A 21,041-nucleotide genomic window follows, 5' to 3' on the forward strand; every position below is an offset into this window, starting at 1 on the left:
TGCTGGATAAATATGGACATTTCAACTTTATTGGATGTATAAAGATTCTTTCTACAGCAATGCAGCAGGAACCGGTGCCATGCAGAGCTGGAGAGGAGGTGGTTCTGTTCAGACCAGACAACCGTCAGCTTACACAGCCCAAGAGCAGGCTGCACAACAGGGTGCAGGGTGACAGTATTTTGGCTCTCTCCAAGGATTGCAACAGCAAAGCCTGCTGATCTCTCTCTCACACACACACACTGGCATCCCACTCAAGTATTAGGTTATTTTGGTGATAGGAAGCAGCCACCAGTGGCAACAGCAGCATGGATTAAGGTTGAAGATGGAGGTGCTGTCACATTTCCAAAGAGTCTGGGGTGGTTGCTGGCACAACATCAACATTCAAGCAAGAACAAACCACAAAGGGATGCTTATGTTCCCAACCCACCTATTAAAAAAAGTACAATTGCAACAAAGCCAGGTAACTGGACCACAAGAGGGAGCCAGTGCAACTATTTGCAGGACCACCAGCTTCTGAGAAAACTAATAGCAGCAATAGGGCCAGAGGGGCTAGTGTAGGGGCCTGTCCTTCCCCTGTCTACCGCCCCCAAGGATCAAGGATCTCCTGCCATAGATTAGCCACACCTACACAAGTGACATCATGACAGATTCTTACAGTTCTGAAGAGCCTTTGAATAACCTCAGAGGTTATTCAGGTAAGCTTACAAGACAGCAAGCACAACGCAGAGGACAAGAGACCTAGAGCGCAAAGGAAGACAAGGGCAGGCCTACACATCAAGGGCCAGCCCTCATTAACTTGGAGGAGGAAGAGAAAACGCTTTACAATCAAACTGCAGGGCACATTTCACGCCCCATGTCTCTGCTTGCTCCCACTCCCACTTACAAAATGGCAGTAGCAGCAGTACAGGTTTGCAGCAGCATTGCGCCCAGGACAAGCACCACCCTTCCAGGGTCCAGCATCAATTATTTGAGGGATCTCAGTGGCTCAGGAAAGGGAGCTGGGAAGAAGGCAGGGTGCCCTCACAGCACACCTCCAGGCTGGCACTAGGAAGAAGGCATGCTAGCACAACAGCAGGAAGGGAGTTCAGCATGGATGGAAGGCCGCCTCCTTTAAACAAGTGATGTGACAGGAAGGTGCACACAGCACACAGGGAAATACAGTCAAAGAAAGATTTTCACCATCTGTATAAAATTCCCTCATGCAATCCTCAAAATTGGTACGGGCTCCTCTCAAGCTGCGTTTCAACTGGAGGAGCAAGTGTACATTAAAAAGTGGCAAAGGGATTTGCAGGGAAACCAGAAAGGCAAGATGTTGTGGGGCTGGCCTGCAGCTGGGGAGGGGCAACAAATGCCTGGTGCAATATGGTGCACAGGAGTGGTAGAGAGCCGCTGTGCTGTTCCACCACAAAACGGGGCCCTTTGCATTCAGAGGGCAACGAGGCCAGGCCATATCCCAGCCTCCCTTTCAAAAGCTGAGAAGCGAGAGCCACACAGACTCGGAACATTGTGATTGGGAAGAGAGTGGGACACTGTCCCAGTAATTAATCCCAGACCTGCTTGGGAACAAGAGCCTCAGGATTGATCCAGCATCCAGCAATGGTACAAGGAGCCCAAAAGTATCTGAAATCACATATGGATTTTTTTTGGGGGGGGGAGACCAAGATAGGTGGGCTCAGGTGGTGTTAGCTAGACAGATATCTATATGATCTATATGGCCCCACAGACAAAATGCTGCCCCTGGAGGCAGAGGCTGCAAGTCCAACAGAGAACAACCTGAACCAACAGGCCAGTCCAAGGAATGGCAGCAGGAAAGAGAGGCTCCCCACACCCCTTCATTCTCAGCCGCTGAGTGGGTGCAGATCTACCTTGACCTTCTCTCCACTGCTCAGCATCCCAATAGTGGGATAAAAGCCCCCAGACGGCACCACAGCATCTTTCTTGCCAATAATCTTCCCATTGCGCGTGAAGAACACCTGGGAGGGAAAAGGGGTGGGGAGAGAGAGAAAAGAAACACAAGACTTCAGATTAGATCTGTGCAGTTTAGCTCTGCAGTTGATTCTCCTTCTGCAGAACCAGGCTCTGGATGAAATTTCCAAAAGGCAGATTGATTTGTTATGTGCTTAAGAACAATGCACAAAATTAGATCAGCTTCTACAAACTCAGTTGACTAAAAAAGTAAAGACTACAGGTGACAACCTAAGACAGTCAACTAAAGTCTCTTATCCAGCTCTATTCAAGCTTCCAGGCGGTCAGAGCAAAAGCAAAGTCCAGTGTCCCGCCCAAATCTAGTAATAGCTATTTGTAATCCAGGGTTTCCTATAAGGCAAGGAACCAGTTCTTAGCAAGTACAAGCCCAGCTTGTGCATAAAGGAATCTCTGAGACAAAATGCATGAACAGCTACCTTAACCTGATATGTATCTTGCTGGACTGCACCACTTCAGGCTGCAGGTGGGAAGATTAAGCATTTGAATGTTCAGGTTTAGAAAGGTCTCCTTCCACATACACAGCTAGAGGAAAGGTGCTACTAACTGAAGCATTAGCTGATTTGCTAGATTTGTATGTGCTCAGAGTTCTGTTCCCCCTGTCCAAAAAAATCAGGGAACATCCAGAAATTGACACCCCCTCCCCACCCTCAGTCTGAAGTAATACAATCTATAAAGGGATATTATCACATGGCATTGCTTATTACCTAATTCACTGTTCCCATCTTGCTCTAGACTCTGACAAACCAACATTACCAGCAGTGCATGTCAGCAATGGGAACTCAAATATTGGCACAACGCTGGGATCTCAAGTTCTTTGTGACCCCAAATCTGGGAGTAAAGCCACCCTGGAGCATTGCTAATAGCAGCCACCAGGGGAACCTTAAACACAATGAGAAAACTAGCATAAACCAGACCAAGTGATGACGGACAAGATGATAATCACAGAGCAATGGGAGCATGACTTTTTCTCTTCCCTAGCATATACTGGGAACAGAACCGCAGAAACTCCTGAGAGGCTGACAGCAAGTTAGCTGCTTTACAGAGGCCTGTAACCTATCCCTTGGCAACACTTGGTAGACGTATGAAACAGCTGCCAACTTAAATGGCTGAGCTCCTGCCTGGTAGGACCCTGCCTTCTGACTGTGGACTAAGATGACAATAACCATGTGATTAACTATGAAGTGCAGCCAACAATATTCCTCTCAACACCACGTTCAGGGGGCAGGATCCCACATTTTGCACTGAACTGTCCACGGAAAGGCAGCTACTAGATCCTCCAGAACTGTGTCAGGAAGCACAAAATTTAGCATCCTGGGAGACATTTCATTATACTATAAGGAATAAAAGATTCTAGCCTCTATGGCTGCAAAGCTAGACCTTCTGGTACCTCAGAAACCTGAGGGGGGGGGAAGCTAAAAGAAAAAGCTCCCAACTCTAAAATGAGATTCTGTGGCCTGAAGAAATTTGCTCAATGCAAGTAGTTTTTCTCTAGCTACACATTATGAGAAGCAAGTAATGAGAAGAAATGCCCAGATCATTGAAAAGTGTGCTAATTCTTTCCTCCCTGCTTTATATTTTAGAATTTCAAAAGTTATTGCCACATATTTATGTTTGCAGCCATTAAGGACTAGAAACCATTTTGAAAAAGAAAACAAATGGAAGCCAAGAGCTGCAGGTGTTAAAGTGAGATACCGATACTCACAGCCCTATTTGTGATCAAGTATCTTCCAAAACTCTTGCATTACCTGCTCAATAGTGGAAGCTACTTGTAGAACCACTAATATGCGGAAAATAAAAGTCGGAATTATATGCTAAGGGAACCTACATTCTGCAACCAGAATTATTCAAGTCACCAACCAGGGGGAAGGGGTACAACCAGAAGGGTAATGAACACTGGTAATGTGCAAGTTGCAAGGTAGCCTTCCCCAACGCAGTGCCTTCCAAATCTTCCTGGAGTACAAGCCCCATCATTCCTGAACACTCACTGTGCTGGGTGGAGCTAATGGGAGGTAAAGTTCAAAACATCTTGAGGGTGCCCTGTTGGAGAAGGCTGTTGCAAGGGTAGGGCTGAGCCAATAAACCTGATGCATGCATTTCCTAAGGGAACTTAGGCTGCTCTGTTTCTTGCTTCCAAATAGAAGCCATTCTACTTTCTCAAGCACTTCCTGATTTGGGAAAGGGACAGTTCCACTCTTCTAAATGACATGTTTTAATTCCATTTGATCTTGACAGAAAGAAGTTAGTCTTATCAGTAACTCTTGCTGGCACTTACCACCACTTTCTTGCCTTCATGTTCTTGCTCCATGTCTTCCCCATCCTCTTCCTCCTCCTCCTCCTCTTCAGCTTCCTGGTGCAAGTAAAGGACATTCCTCACGCCTCGCGGTTTGGCCCGGATAGCCACCGTGTCACAGCTGTCATCACTGTCACCTGTAGGGCACCCACACCCCTATATAATTCTTGCCATGAATTTATGCACGCCAGTCAACCACTACAGGAAAATCATTCCAAGGGTAGGCTTGACAGCCACAAAACTGCCTCTGGCTCAGATCTACAGTCACTAAGGAAGCTTCCTCCCCTCAAACCCTTTAATGGTAAGCACAGCTTCCCTACCCTGTTCTCTGTCTAGCACTCCTCTGGCAATGAAGAACCTTTAGAACTCTTGCTTTTAGAGAAGAGGGTGGCAGGAACACTAGGCCATCAGAATCCTCAGGGAAGAGGGCAAAGTGAGGCCAACAGCTGAGTTCCAACTTCAGGAACATGGCAACATTGGTCACCTTGCACAGTAGAAGGACCAGGTGAGGAAAGTACGAAGATACGTTATCACAATGCCACCATGCCAGTTTAATCCAGGCTTGTAAATGAGCCAGCTGCCTTGCCACCAGTGGAACTAAAAATTGCCTCTAAGTAGCCAAAAAGTGAGTCTTACGGAAGTTAGGTTTTAAAAAACCCACCACCCCAATCTGCACACACACACACAAAAGTTTAGACCATAGATGACCAATATAAACATGCTAAGATTTCAGCTTGCTAACATGTCCTATTTGTCAGAGTGGTATTATACAATGTACTAGAGAAAATAGATTAGTCCTAACACCACTACTACTACTACTACTACTACTACTACTACTACAACTACTACTACTATACCCCACCCATCTGGCTGGGTTGTCCAAGCCCCTCTGGGCAGCTTCCAACACTTACAAAAACATCAAACATTAAAACTTCCTGATACGGGGCTGCCTTCAGATGTCTCCGAAAAGTTGTCTGCAGAAACTTGCCAATGCAAATCAAGCTCTGTTCACACAAGCATGTTATGACTCAGAGCCATCCACTGGGATGTATTTATTGCTCGCTTTACTTAGTATCATGATTCACCAAGTTCTAGACACTCACCTTCGCTGTCAAGGATGTAGTCACGCGGGAACATGATCCCACAGCCCATAATGTCTCCCTTGTAGCAGCGAGGCCCAAAGGGGTCGCCCACTCCACTCCCATGAAAGATCTTGCCATCATCTGCAAAAGAGAAAAGATGCACCATTGATAAAGTCTAGGAACAAATCTGGAAGAAAATGCTGACCTCAACCAGCACATGAGACTTATGGGTATTCCTGCCTGGCCCCACAATACCAGCAAAGCAAAATGCTGATGTCTCAAAAGCTCAGGTGGAGATGCCACAGGTATCCCCTAAGCCACACTGTCCAGCCAAACCATACCTCATCGCTTGAGCTTGGAGGGGGGTGTTACAGAGAGAGCATGTATGTATGAATGAAAGAGAAAGCATATCTACACACACACACACACACACACACGGGTGAGCAACCTGTGGCCCTCCAGAAGTTATGGGACTCCCAACTCCCATCACCACCAGCCACTATGTTCCATGGTTAGGGACAATGAGAGTTGATATAAAGGGACTCTGCCTAACTTTCAATTCACTTGGAGGCTTTCCAGTGTTTACTCAGACAAGCTCAAGGATTGCATAACTCTCTTGTTCCCAAGTCTCGGGAGCTCTGCTGAGCTGTGGACTAATAGCTATGGGAGTGCAGTTTTCTGGAACCTGAAACATCAGCCTCAGGGTTTTATTGTGATTAGTATCCAAAACATGGCCAAAAATCAGAGAAACACTTAAGATTTTCATGCAATTAGATTAGCTGTTTTAAGAAAGCTTCTCCCACCACAAAAGTCATACAAGTTCAGCTCAGCTTTATTTTCTAGGCTGTTTTATTCCAATGCCATTAAGGATACTGACAGTCAGATGCTAAGTACAAAAGGTGAGATGTAGAGAATTAGGGTGAAAGTTCACCATTTCTACATTAAGCAAGCAACTGGATGGTGACTGAACAGAGCTGATATGCAATGTGGGGTCTTGTTTGTCATCAGAGATGGGAAATCCTTTCAGCAGGACTGAAACTTCATTTAAACCATGGTCACCTTTGAGACAACAACCCCACAACTCACTTTATGTTTTTTCAATTTTTCATTTCATGTTTCATGAATTTTACACATTCAAAGGATGAACCAGAGGTAGATGCAAGCTAGAAGTATACACGCTTCTTAACATGATCAGAATTTTCTTGACACAACTATCAAAAAACCCTAGCATGACATTCATAACTGAGAAATGGTTCCAGGAAGCAATCTGGGATTCCCTGTACATGAAGTCAGGAGTGTATATCTCAGGGTAACAGCCCTGAGGTAGGTAACGATGAATCATGATTTGTGAAGAGCCTGGTTTCAACTCCTAAAGCACATTTGGCATGATGGCTGAGTATGCCTCCTCAGGGCTTGAAGTGCTAAGAAACTTTCCCATAATGCCTGTTCACCATGCAGTCCCTCCAGGGCCAAACAAACTGGTTCATTCAATCAGGCACACTACCCTGCCAGGCCAGAGAGGGCAAACACACTATTCGACACCCATGATCAAAGACAGGCAAGTTCTGAACCTGGTGGTCCAAACAGTTCCCTGCCTCCAGGCAGACAAGAACAAAAGGGAGAAGGGAAGGGGGGACCCAGACCACTTGAAAGGCCTTGGCACTCGCTTTGTCTCTCCAAGTTCAGCTATGCAGCGGATACGGGCGCCCGGAGCAAAAGGCATGTGGCCAAGGTCCTTTGTCTCCATGAAGGAGGGAGGTTTGTTCAGCAAAAGGGCAGTAAATATTTTCCCATGTTGCCAAGGAAACTTTGGGAATAATGTTGTGTAAACATTCCAGAGTGTGTCTAAAATAATGAAGGCCGTCCAGCAAGAGTGCCTTTTAGGGAATCCCCCTCTGCTCAACAGGCACAGGCAAGGAAATCAAAACAGCAGGCTGGAGAGGGAAACGCCTACAGGGCAAAGAAGGATGAGGGATGGCCTTACAGGGGAGGCGGAGGTTGAATGCACCTTCTCTCACTAACGCTGCTGTCTAAGCACTCCAGGAAGGAGATGCAGGCTGCCTTCTCTACGCAGAATAAAGTAGTATAAGATGCAACTGGTTCAGAGGACTTCAGGCTGAAGGTGGGAATATTATTTTGAATGCTCCCTCAAACTCCCACAAATAACTAGTACAGTCAAACCTCAGTTGTCGAACGCAATCCGTTCTGGAAGCCCACTCAGCTTCTGAAATGTTCGAAAACCAAGGTGCGGCTTCCAATTGGCTGCAAGAGCTTCCTGCACTCAAGCAGAAGCCACATCGGATGTTTCAGCTTCCAAAAAACGTTTGAAAACCAGAGCATTTACTTTGGGGTTTTCGGCGTTTGGGAGCCAAAATGTTCCAAAATGGAGGCGTTTGGGAGTCAGGACGGTAACCCAGCTCACACTTTGCAGTGCTGCTTTTCTATTTGTGGGGAGCTGTCTTTGTTTGCTTTAACATGGGGAGGAATTTAAACAACATGATCCTCAACGTACCATCTGATATGGCACTGTCCATTCTAACTCCCTATTCTGCCGCATGCATGGATCAGTTCATAATGGCTTAAGTGCACCACCCAAACTGGGACTCGGACTTACACTCATTCCTTACTAAGCTCAATATGTAGTCAATTTTTGTTCTAGGCTACAGCTCATAGAAAGTGGAGAGAGAGCTTAACCGATAGTATTAGTTCATAGGATATTCTGAGACTAACTCAGCGCTGTGAACGCAGCACAGTGCAAGAGCAAAAAGGACTGGAGAGGAGCAAAGGCTCTTTGTGTTTGCTAAGCCATTCTCAGTTATTACACTGAGCAGGAACTTGTAGAGAGGTATCTTGAACTCACATCTATCTCTATTTCCCCTCCCACTCTTCGAACCGCGTTCAAAGGGCTTCCCAGCATACCAAGATCCCAGTTTATTTTAGGCAAGCTATTTCCCCTAGCAGGGCTCTGGTTATTCAGTAGCAGCAGTGGGATCCATCTCAAAAGTCTGACCAGGAATTAGGCATGAAGTAACAAGCCAGCTGAGATCAGAACCCAAAGACACTGCAGCCAGCAAAGTGATTAAGGAAAGGGCAACTGGAGGTAAGGAAGGCATGTTCAGCAATGGGTGTGTGGGTGGCTCTCCTGGTCTGCTGACCAGAAGGGTTTGATTGTATATGGCTTCTTAGCCATTCAAGCTGCGAGCCAGTCAGAATATAGGATATCAAGAAAATGGCAGAGTGTTTGGTATAGGACTGGTCCATGAGCTCTGGTAAACTAACACACTTCTTAATAGTTTGTTGGTTTTTTTGAGGGGAGGCAAGTAGGGGGAGGGGGGAAATGATGGAGGTGTGTTGTTGTTTTTGTTGTTGATGTTCATGATGTTATTTTATTTGTACCCCACCCATCTGACTGGGTTGCCCCAGCCACTCTGGGCAGCTTCCAGGGGATACAAAAACATAATAAAACATTAAAAACATCCCTGTAGAGGGCTGCCTTCAGATATCTTCTAAAGGTTGTATAGTTACATATCTCCTTGACATCTGATGGGAGGGTGTTCCACAGGGTGGGTACCACTGCCGAGAAGGCCCTCTTGGTAAAATTATGCTTTCCGTGGAGAAAGTATATAGGGAGTTTTTCTCCCTCTTTCATAATAGCAGAACCCAGGAGCATCCAGTGAAGCAGAATTGCTGGATTGAAGCTGAATTGCTGTTATTCTTTGCAGATAAGAGTCAGTCCAGGGCAGCAGAAAAGTTTCAAACTGCTCCTTTACCAAAGCCATCCTATCCCAACAAAAGAGGGAACTGCATTGAACATGTGGCCTGCATGGTGTGCTCGCTCACATATATACAGCCTCATGGTGGCCATGAAGTTACAGGGCAAGAGAGTACTGAGGATAGCACCAAACTCAAAATCAGAAGAGGGAGGAGGCAAGCTCAATACAGTAAAAAGTAGTAAAAAGTAGCAGTTTGTTTAGTATGAATGTACAATGCATTTCAACCATGGATCATCCTCAAGGCAAATAATTTTCCTATCTTGTTCTTGGAAAAATAGAGAGAGCATGCTCAATAATATGCTTTGAATACTCTTGGCGGGCTCCTTTATTGTACTAGATACAGATATTGATAGGCTCCAGCTCCCATCAGCCCCAGCCAGCATGGCCAATGGTCAGGAATAATGGAAGCTGTAGTCCAATGGCATCTGGAGTTGGCCAGTCCTGCAGTAGCTGAAGACCCATGAAGACCCTTTACCACACAGAAGGATGAGTGGATTTTATTAATCCAGCCTAGAGATACCTTAGTACAAACACATTAAGCACTCTTCATGACACAAACTGCTATTTTATCTCGTATGCTTGCCTCCCAACTCTTCCTCCACTCTTATGAAGTCATGGGCCACTCCTCACAAGGCAGCCTGAGCACGAATGTTGAAGCTCCCAAGTGTGCCCAAATTCACAGCTCTCACCACCAACTTCAAACCACTTAGACTGAGGAGTGAAATCAAGAGTGCATTGAAAAGGAGAAAACATTCAGTTCAAGGATACACAGAAGAGATCACAGGCCAAATCTGCGGCAGATGGTCAAGGCTAGAGAAGCTGAGATGCTTCTGGCTCTCATAGGAAGCAAATCTGCCTCAGGCAGCTGGCCTTAGAGTCTGTACCTGAGGAAAAGGCAATCTTTGGTTTATAGCAACCAATCTCAAATTGTGAGAAAGGCTTCTCAAAGAAGTGTGGACAGTTGCCAGAGGCGCCAATTGTTTATCTGTCTTGTATTCTTTTTATAGTGACGAGCTTTAGCAATATTGTAAGCAAAATTATGTACATTCTACCATCTGTTTCAAGAGCAGGAATCACTCTAAGTGAAGAATTCAAATTCACAGGAATTGCAGCTTTTCTTTTTTTAAGTTTCTAGCCCTTCAGCCTGGTGAGATCACACAGGTACGGAAGAAGGGAATGGGAATCTGATAAGGTTTTCCAATTGATGGAGCTTCAGTCTCCCACATTTATTTATTTAACAGGATTTCTATACTGCTTAATTGCAAAAACCTCTTAGCAGTTTACATAGCTCTTTGCCTCTTCCCATGAACAGTTTATCCAATCCACTGCTCTGAGTCATATAGGTTCTTTTTTCAGATAATTATTTTCTCATTGAAACCACCCTGTGCAAACATAACACTTAACCATAGTTCATTGCCTGTTAACCCCGGCAAAGATTCCTGATGATAGTGAAATCTCCTACCAAGCTAAGTCCTGCTCATAGAGATCATTTAGATGGAGGGACCACTAAGACCATCTTGTCACTTTGCAATCAAGAGGCTGTAAAGTTCGGGGAACTACCTTAATCACGGTTTGATCAGTGCAGATGTAATACCATGTCTAGCCCTGGTTTGCAGAATATATTACCAAATAAAGTATATCAAGAAAGATCATTTAGCCACCAAACTGCTCTCCCCACTGTGCCCTAAGCTTGGCCCTTGGTGCTGCAGATCTTCACTCACCTGCATGGTAGGCCACAGATCCCCTGCTCCAGCCAGGATGCCGGTTTTTCGGGTAGTCCTGGAACAAGAGAGAAACAGAGCAGAGCAAATCATGCAGCATTACAATTTTATCACTGAAGGTTCTTTCAGCAGAAAAATGACAAGCTGTCAATACTGTATTTTAAAAGGGGTTTCCACTTGAAAGGTGCTTGATTCCTGCCTCCCTCCCACCACAGCTGCACAGTTCATAGAACCCCCTGCAATGCAGGACCCTTTTGTCCAATGTGGGGCTTGAACCCACAACCTTGAGATTAAGAGTCTCATGCTCTACCAAGTGAGCTATCCCAGCTTCAACATCTTGTTTACTCTCTTCAGCACCAAGATGTGATCACTGAGACAGGGGTCCATGCTGAGTCAAGATTCCCCAGAGCATTACCTCATTACCTCAGAGGGGCACATCCCAATGCTCTGGGAAACCTTGACTCAGCATGGACAGGGATTAGACCCACAAAGCTTTATGGCCACAAAACTGAGGAGGAAGAAAAGCCCTTACTGGAGTAGCCAAGACTCACAGTGTTCCAGCCTGCAGGGCATTCATTAGGGTGACTCAGCAGCACTTTATGGAGTTCCCTGAGCTCAACAACCAGGTACTGCCTCTCTCACTAGGCTGAAAGGGACAAGAAAAAGACTAAGAAAGGGTTCAAGGAGTCTAAGGAAAAGATGCTGCAAGATCTTCGAATCTAACCACACCGTGCCATTTAATTTAACAAGTATTAGCATTTAACGTGGTTTCTTATCACACTGGAAAGCTTCAATTGGTACAAAACAAGAGCACTGCAGATATTTCCCTTCAAAGCCCTCATTGACCTGGGACCCACCTGAGTAATTTTACCAAAAGCAGACGACAGCAGACCAGCATGCCTTAATTTTATGCCTTTCATAAGAAATGTATACTTTCTTGTGTGCTCTGCAATTTCAAATGCTAATCTTAGACCTAGCATGTCTTAAGCAGCTCCAGCTCTACAGGAATTAAGGCAGCTAAGGCAAGAGTTATGCCACATCTGCAATAGCTGTGCTTGCAGCTCCAATCAAAAAAAGCATCTCTTAAAAAGATGGGAAGCACAAATACACATCATTACATGTGTGTTTTAAAGCACAACAGTGTTGGTTAAATGTTTAAACACCTTAACTTTTTAACAGAAACTGCCACACTGTGTGCCAAGAGAAATAAGCATATCCTTGGAGCTCATAAAATCCAGGAAAGCTGCTGCTGCTGCTGCTGCCCATTGTGTCTTTGTGTGATTTACTGCTCTGGTCTTCCCACCGCCACTGTAGGCAGATCCTCCCCCATCTGTACTCCTGATGCCCAAAGTGGCAGAATTACCTACAATCAGTGAGCCATGCAAAAATGTATGTATTGGGCTCATCTAAGGCAGGTAATTCTTACTATTTCATGCGCTAAATGCAAAATCTTTCTGGTGAAAATCTGAGGTGCTTCCAATTTTAATTCAGGAAAAAAGAAAGTGCTTTAGCTAACAGAAGTTTGGAAACACTTGTATAAGAAAATGAGCTGCACATTACTTTTTAGCCATCACACCCTATTGGTTGAGACTCATAGACTTGGCATGGTAGTCCCTGGGTTCCAGCTGATCTGGAAACAAGTCTCCTACAAAACAGCTTCTGGTGGTCACACAAACACACCCACACCAGATGTAGAATCAATAGATTGTTTAGGGGATAAGTTGTCCTCCTGTAGGGACAGGAACTCAAGGGAGGGTGAAAGGAAGTTGATCCAGTTATTTTTTCTTTTTCTTTTTGGATCTTGTATGGCTGCTGGGATTTGCTTGCTCGCTGTAGCAAGATGAGGAAGGAATGGAATGGTGTGGCCTTGAAGGCCAACCCAGCCACGTGAATCCAGACCATGTGTTGAGGCAAACAACAGAACCAGATGGCCACATCAGACAGGAAAGGAAGAGGGACAGACGCCAAACCAGCCCCAAAGAACAATCCGGCCTGCTTCTAATTTGTTATCTGGAATTCAGCAATAAGAGAGCCTGGCTCAGAAAAATCTTTGTAGCAGAAATTGTGCAGGAGAAAGAAGCATGAAAAGACAGAGAACCCCAAGGCTGGGAGGAACCAAGTAATGATCTAGACCCTTGGGGTTCTCCAAAGCGGTTGTCCCATGGCAACACACTTAACTGCCAGGGGCGCCACAAGCACTTGTTTGATATCATGTGGCTTTTTGCACTGAGGAATGTCCTTAAAAGGAGGAGGCTAGCTTAGAGATCTAACTCTTCCCTCATTTATGCAAAGATGAGTTTGCAGGAAAATGCCACCATACCTGTGCAATGTGACCATGACACCAAGACTGTGTGAAATGGCTTCTATGTGGCAGCTGAAACATGTAGAGCGCCTCACCACACCATATTGCATGCATAATTTCTATCAGCCGCTGTGTCATTCCACCTCACAAAGAAGCCTCAAACAGACCAAGTTACAGCCAGCGTTCAAGTGCACCCAGTGAGATATCTGCTTCAGTGTTTTTCTAACTTCCAACCATTCTTTGTTTTGCAAAAGACACCAGGCACTGCAGAGCTCTTTCCTGGGACTATGTTAGAACTAATAATTTTTCTAGTTCCAGCCTGGTGTCATACTGTAACCTCACTCACATAAGACTATGTGCAAGTGGAAATTTTCCATTGAACATGCAAGTAATCATGCATGCTACACCATTCTTAAGCAGTCCCCAGCCAAATGAGATGGCATCCTGAGCAGTGCATTTGAAGGGGCTCTATTAAGCACACAACACAGCACACTCTTCCCCCCACCACAGTTTTACCTTTCGAGCCAAGCCCAGTGCAATGTAGCATTTCTCTCCTGGATCTACGATCTCAACTTCAAAGTAGTGACTCCTGGTACTTAGTGGCTGCCGAGCTTGGGCTAGACCCACGTCAATTATGCTCTTCCCCTTCCCCACGTACTCCAGGAGCTGCAGAGAAAAGGATGACACAATGATCGGCTGTCCAGATCAGACCTGACAGTCCATCAAGCCCAATGTTGTTTTCCAGGAGGATCACAAGCAAGGCATGTTAATACCCATCCACTTGTTAGTTAGCACCCTCCACTCCAATCATTTGGCAGATTCTGATGTCGCCTTAAAAAGGGTGGGGGAATGCAGTGAAAATCTGCACTTTTCATTTCTGGGAACAGAAACCACATTTTCACAGCTGATGATAATCATCCAGAATATAGCATCATGTTTCCAAACAATTATCATGGATACATGAAAAGAATAACAAAAGGGGTGTCATTCAGCTAAGCTAATTTCACAGAACGGAGAAAGGAATGCAAGTTGGTCGGCAATGGAGAGAGAACTATGAGGAGCACAAGTTACTGGTTGAATGGCTGCATGATAGATAGCTAATTGGTGTGCCTTTAAAACATGTACAAGCAGTTCAAGACAAACTAATGTATGAAACCATGATATGGAAAATCCTATCCCTGCAAATACTGTATATCCACTTCTGTGCATAAGCACCTTAAACATGCAAGACCACTTTTCTTCAACAAGTTGAAATATATCCAGATGAGGCAGCCTTTTTTTCCTCCTCAAATTTTAGACATATGAACAACAAATGGATTTTAATTCTACATTGTAGCTGTTTTAATTGTGGTACTTTTTATAAACTGCCCTGCTGAAGAGTGGGATATTAGTACAAACAAACAAACAAACAAACAAACAATAAATAAATAAATAAATAAATAAATAAATAAATAAATTAAGTGGGAGTCCAAGACATGCAGTTGGCAAACATCCTTATCTTATTTTGGAAGTCTCCAGTATTCAAGGTATTTCAGTACTTTAGGAGATCAACATTTAAAAAAAAACTGAAATGTTTTTAATACAGAAAACATACAATTATGTTTATAGCCACAAAGATATTCCATTGTTCATAAATCTGGAAATCCAGCAATACCCCACCCTGAATCTGGCATTACAGGTGGGAAAAAATCAAGGATGGATGGAATCATTTTGAAAACAAAGATATACCATAAGGAAGCAATGCCATGAGCAGCAAAATTGTGAAATTAGATAACATAAGGAAAATAAATCATTATGCATTCCTTATTTTAGCATATTGAGCTAGAGAACTAACATTGTTATTTAACATATACAGATACAGTAAAAGCAAACCATATTTTAATAAACAAGACCACCTTCTCCCCTCTTTTTCTACCCAAACCTTGTCTGCCAGGTACATTTCAAACTTTCGTACACCAGTTTTCAAAGCAGAGTCTTCTGCACAGGTTTCAAAAGTGCTACAAGTGCTAAAAGGGAAGAACTTTTTTCACATATCTTCTCATTTTGCATAATTTATTCTGCATGTGCAGTGAGCGGCAAGGAGGCAAGATGAGCAGTGAAGATCGTGCTCAGTTGCCTCCAGTGTTCCTCTACCACTTCAATTTTTAGCAGAGAAGGAAACAAAGAGTTGAACTGAGAAAATATATGGTTGTGCTGAATTCCAGGATATCATGCACCCCCTGGTATAATTGACACTGCCAGGTGTTCCATCATCGAGCTAACACTGTTCTACTAGGAGTTCTATAGCTGTAGTTGCAGCAATGATGTGATCAACAGCTACTGCAAACTTTCATGAAGTATCTTAGTCCCAAGGGCATGGGTGTGCATGCACACAGACACCCCTCATGAAGCACAACCACATATTGAACTAATCTTTCCTGGCTCCTACAGCCCTGTGGAAAAACAGGCCATTGACCCTTTCCACTAGCTTTCTGCACTGCTGCCATAGGATTCCAAGAACCACTCATCCATCTAAGCACAAAGCAAACATTTCAAGCAGCTAGAACAGGAAGCAGCTTGACATAAGGAGTGACCTACTCTGACAACGATCTATCCTGGAGGAAGAACAACTCTTAAATGTGATGTTCTTGTGCAAGTTTCAGATGATGTTATTGTTATTAGTAGTTTTATTGAAGGTGGCTTTATGTACAATTTAAATAAAACAATTTAACAATAAAAAGAGATGCCAAACCAGACTGGGGGAGTGAGAATTCAAATGAGAGGGATGGGAAGCACAGGAAATTCAACCTTGGTCTGACTTGGCTATTGATACTGAACTAATGTTCTTGTCCTACATTTCCCTTCCAGATGGTACATATTACTGAGTGATTGGGAAAGTGCCTCTTATGGATGCATCTTGTCTGGATTAAATACAAGCATCTAGCTTATTCCTTCATCTATACATGACTAGTCTTAACTGCTGGTGCTGACTTCTCTTCAAGCCAGTGGACAATTTTAGGGTGCTATTCAGCTTTCTGGGCAAGTGACTATCACTGCACATATGAACTGCATTTAGGGACCATGCTTAGCTCCATGTCCCAATAATACAGCTGGTATACTGGTAGCGAAGTTTCTAGTACAATAGTCATTCTTATGCATACATCTCCCTATAGAATGGGGGACGCGGGTGGTGCTGTGGGTTAAACCACAGAGCCTAGGACTTGCAGATCAGAAGGTCGGCGGTTCAAATCCCCGCAATGGGGTGAGCTCCCGTTGCTCAGTCCCTGCTCCTGCCAACCTAGCAGTTCGAAAGCACGTCAAAGTGCAAGTAGATAAATAGGTACTGCTCCGGCGGGAAGGTAAACTGCGTTTCCGTGCGGTGCTCTGGTTCGCCCGGCTTAGTCATGCTGGCCACATGACCCGGAAGCTGTACGCCGGCTCCCTCGGCCAATAAAGCGAGATGAGTGCTGCAACCCCAAAGTCGGCCACAACTGGACCTAATGGTCAGGGGTCCCTTTACCTTTACCCTATAGAACAGAGGTAGCCAATGTGGTGTCCTCAAGATGTTGTTAGACTCCAAACATCCCTGACTATCGGCTAAGTCTTTAGGGTTGTCCTAAAAACCACGTTTCAGTTCTGGATCTAGACATGTAATGCAAATAAAGGCGAACTTATTTTCTGCCCTTTAAATTATACTTCAAAATCTGCCCCAGTGGCAGGCCACCTTACCATTCCATAATGGGCCAGCCCCAAATCAATCAATGAGAAAGTACATGGGACCATCGGTCTGCTGAAACTAAGCAGGTCTGGTCTCGAGAACCATATGTATGTCACTTTAAGTTCCTTGGCAAGATGAAAAGGCGGGATATAAATTTAAGAAAATAAGAAAGATGACAAACTAGGGCAGGAACAGGCATATATCCAGGAGCCCCTTTGGCTATAGGCAAAAGAGCAGACAAAAAGGGTAAATATGCAAGGTGTGTTTACACCTAGCCCTGATGAATCACTTGCCAGGGCTGTCTTTAGAAAGCATTTAATCCCCTTTTAATGGCAGGCCTTTTAAGAACTCCATTCAGTCATCAAAAGTACAGAAGGCCTGAAACAGGAACAGGCTTGGGCCAGGCAGCCCCACCCCACCTGATCTTCATGGCCCCAAGCTTCTATTTTGTGCTGCCCTGCCACCCTAGCGCTGTGCTGAAATATGTCATCCAGTTTCTCAAAGGTTTTCTTCCCTTGCAAAAGAGGCTTCAGCTTTTTTCTGCCTCATTCTCAGGACACTTCAGAATTTCTTTAGGATTTTGGTGGGAATGCAGTCTTAAGCTTATTGTTGTGAGGTGGCCAAGACTGGGGTGGGGTGGGGGTATTTCTTCCCAGTAAACAATTATCCAGCACTCTGTAGCCCCCCTGACTGGCTGCACTTTCTCTCATCTGAAAAAGCCCTGGGCAGGCAGGAGTTACCTGATGAGGGCTTTCCCTGGGCCTTAACTGAAGCACAGGCATTCGAGAAGCTTGCCAGGTGCAGAATACGGTAGAGATGATTTGTAGAATGAAATAAATGGCACAGATGAAAACCTGTTGTACACCTCATGTTTGGCTGTTTCTGGGTTTAGATAACAAATGGAGTACCGCTATGCTCTCTACATGAGGTGTCCCTTGAAGACACCTTATACTCTGGAAGCTGCAGCTACAGCAGAATGTGGCTTAGCAGCTGCTGAGTGGAACAGCTTAAAATGCTGCAAACTACTGAGCCCTTTCAAGGTGTTGGCCTTCATGTTTAAAGTTCTAAACTGCATGTGGCCCAAGTACTTAAAGAGGAGCCTCTTCCAGTACTAGCAATCCTGTACCTTCAGATCTGTGATGGAGGCCCTGTTCATGGTACAGCTAGTAGGCACAGGACAGAGTCTTCTTTGTGGTGTATTTGTATTTTATTGTATGCCATCCTGGGCTCCTTTCAGAAGGAAGGGCAGGATACAAATAACAACAATCCTACTGGTACTGTTGATACAGTCACTGTGCATATGTTTCTGGAAGCGAGAAGGAAAAGTGACCTGGTGTCAACACACACTATATGAAGCGGACCTGCACAGAGACATGGGCTGATAAGCTGCACTTCTCACAGAAAAACCTATGAAGATAAATGGCGTCTCCACAAATGTGACATGCAAGTATAGACTTTTGAACCTGACACAAGATTAAACATCCTGGGAGTCTGAGTTTTTATCTTATTTTATTTTTTAAAAAAGTTTCTAGCCCCTATCATGTTGAAAATAAAACTTTAGACCATATAAAGGCAATGTCTGTTGTCATGAGGTGTGTTTTGAAGAGGTGAAGTGATTCAGCCTCTATATAGTTTCCCTTCTCTCATTATAACCAGAATGGAAATTGTACCAAATCAGCCAGAAAACTGAGAATTTGCATAGTCTGTTCAGATCACAGAACTTCACTTTCCTGGCAGGTTTAAGGATTTTTTCCTGAAAAACAGGATTCTAAAAAGGCATCCGGGGTGAAGGATTTCATTAATATTTCAAAAAAACATATGAAAGAGCCAGCAAGTTCCCAGCGGCCTGAAGAAGAACAGACTGTTAAGCAACACTGTCATGCCTTTCATAGCAGCACAATAAGCAGAAGTTCACTAGGCAATGTTTTCCAGTCTTCTTTTCCTCATGAAAAGCTGCACCTGTAAATTATTTGTCATGCAGCTGTTAAAGGCACAGATATAAGCTCCCTAGAAAAAAAGGGTGGCAGTTCCACCAAAAACGGCCAGCTGCCACCTTGGTGCAACAGGCCAGCACAAAGCCTGGATGGTGACTGGCCCTTTAGGAAACAGTTTCCATGCTGGCTTTCCTGAAAAGACTAACTGAATGCCTGAGGCTGCTGACTTCTGCCCTCAAGATCTGGTGATGTTGACTTTTACCTCAGGGCTTACTTGTTGGGGACAGAAAACTCAGGCTCATGAAAAGAACTAATGCTGCTGGATTTCTTCAGTCAGAAACACACTGAAGTGGGACGTAATGCAATATACAGGAGAAAATGCTTTTTTTAAAAATCCAGAGGAAATTCCTAGCTGAAAATAGTGTTGTTCAATGACCCTACCAAGTACAAATTCAAAAGCTAGTTAACAAAAAAAAAAAGAGAAAAAGGAAAGAAAAAAGAGACAGACTTCTAATACTACAGGAGGGTGACCATAGGAAAATAGATGGCTTCAGGCTACTGCAATTCAGACATCCAAAATTCCAAGACAACCAGTTTTGAAAAAACAGACACACACTCACTTTCAAGAGACGCACAGCAAATCCAGGCCTACCTCCCACTCTGCCAGCGTGCCGAAAACCCACGCCCAGCCTTTGAAGAGTGGGCTTTTAATAAACAAAATATTAAATTGTCCAAAGGAAGAATGCAAGTTATGCATTTTATTTTTCCATCAGGCCAGGGAAAGAGCCAGGAAAGAGAGGGCGTTTATGTGGGTGAATTTGGCACTGCAATTCAAAGGACAGAAAGAGGAAAGAGGTTGTCCTGGAAGGATCCAGCAGTCCTCAACCCGTTTGGCTGGGTCCAAACTCAGGATAAGCAGTTCTGTGCATCTTTTGAAAGTTCAGGGCTTCATCTCAGAGGACTGCTTCGCACACTAGAACAATAGGAAAGGAACGCTTCTGCAAATCCCTTCTGTGGCCTGAAAATGTCTCATCTAAACACCCTTAACTAATTCCAAATCACCATAAGCAATACATGCTTTTGGTGTTGCTCCGCAATCAGGATGGTGTGGGTTTATACATTGCTAAAGCTGCATTGTGGGAAGCTTCCATGGATGGTTTTTGTCTATCCAGGATCAGAGTGGAGAATTCTCCCACAGCCTAGAATGGCTAACAATTCTTCCACCTATGCTCAATTCTCTCCCACCCACCCACCCACCCACCCATACATTTCTCAGCTAAAAATAAAGTACAATTATCTGAGGGCACATGAGATACCTTCCCCTTAAATCAACAGTGCAAAGGCTATGTAAGTACCAGAATACAGCATTTTGGGGGAGGGTTCTGCAGTCATTAAGCTTACTCAGAAGAAAAGGCAATCATCCATTTTAACCATGAAAAAGGAACCTAAATCTTGAATGGCAGAAGACCCTAGGAGTGAAAACAGCAGCATAAAGTGGGAAAAGGCAAGGGATAATTTTGAAATAAGAGAGGAAATGTAAATGGTTGGCTTCCCTGTTCTTGCAGGGAGCGGGGGGAGCTGTCTGGGTCAGGGAAGGTCCACATCTCAGACTGGGACAGGGGATAGGCATGTAGAAAACAAGGGCTTATGTAAGGCCTCTGTGGGCAATGGCTTCCATTTCAGGCATAGGGTTAAGAATGTGCAAACAACTCTGCTGGATCATACCACAGGTCCACCTAAGTCCAACATTCTTTCTCCCAGCCAAATATCTTTGAGAAGCTCAGACTGGGGCATAATGGAAATATAGTGGCACTCTGTCTGTTCCTAGTATCCGGTAAGTTGAGGATATACTAGTTCTGAACATGGGAGGATCTGTTAGTAACCACCCCAACCGCTTGTGAAGCTACACACAAAAAGGATTTGTTGAGCCATCAGAGGCCTGTCTCTCCTTTAACACTTAGCCCAAAGTTGCACCTCCACCAGACTCACAATTATGAAAAAGAAATTCCACCCAGAGCCCTTCCTGATGGCATTTTACTTCAGACCATAGTTTATAAGGGGAAGCTTCCAGCAGATGAAGGCAACAACATGTTGGCCAAGCAACGAGAGCATCCAAGACAAACAGGTGAACCTCTTAGATAAGCAGATGTAGGCCCCGCTCTTTCTGCTGGTCACATGAGCCCCATGCTCAGCCAACAACAGCTGAAGGAACTTAAAACTGGTAGCACATTCCAGATTTAGGCAGAGCAGAGTCTA

At 44.5% G+C, this 21,041-nt stretch overlaps 1 protein-coding gene across 7 annotated transcripts in view; it reads right to left on the reverse strand.

Moving 5' to 3' along the window:
* The window catches only part of SPRYD3 (SPRY domain containing 3), a 44,640-nt gene continuing 23,599 nt past the window's right edge, over positions 1-21,041 (reverse strand). For 6 of the 7 annotated variants that reach the window (XM_053370254.1, XM_053370253.1, XM_053370252.1 and 3 more), the window contains exons 7-11: positions 13,671-13,820; positions 10,853-10,910; positions 5,380-5,499; positions 4,259-4,413; positions 1-1,973 (exon numbers count right to left, since the gene is read on the reverse strand). In XM_053370254.1, coding sequence (XP_053226229.1) covers positions 1,839-1,973; positions 4,259-4,413; positions 5,380-5,499; positions 10,853-10,910; positions 13,671-13,820 — 618 coding nt within the window. In that variant the 3' untranslated portion in view covers positions 1-1,838. The remainder of the gene's footprint in view (positions 1,974-4,258; positions 4,414-5,379; positions 5,500-10,852; positions 10,911-13,670; positions 13,821-21,041) is intronic. The other variant, XM_053370273.1, reaches the window with a different exon arrangement.

This window comes from Podarcis raffonei, chromosome 2 (assembly GCF_027172205.1).
Source record: "Podarcis raffonei isolate rPodRaf1 chromosome 2, rPodRaf1.pri, whole genome shotgun sequence".
Classification (NCBI taxonomy): Eukaryota; Metazoa; Chordata; class Lepidosauria; order Squamata; family Lacertidae; genus Podarcis; species Podarcis raffonei.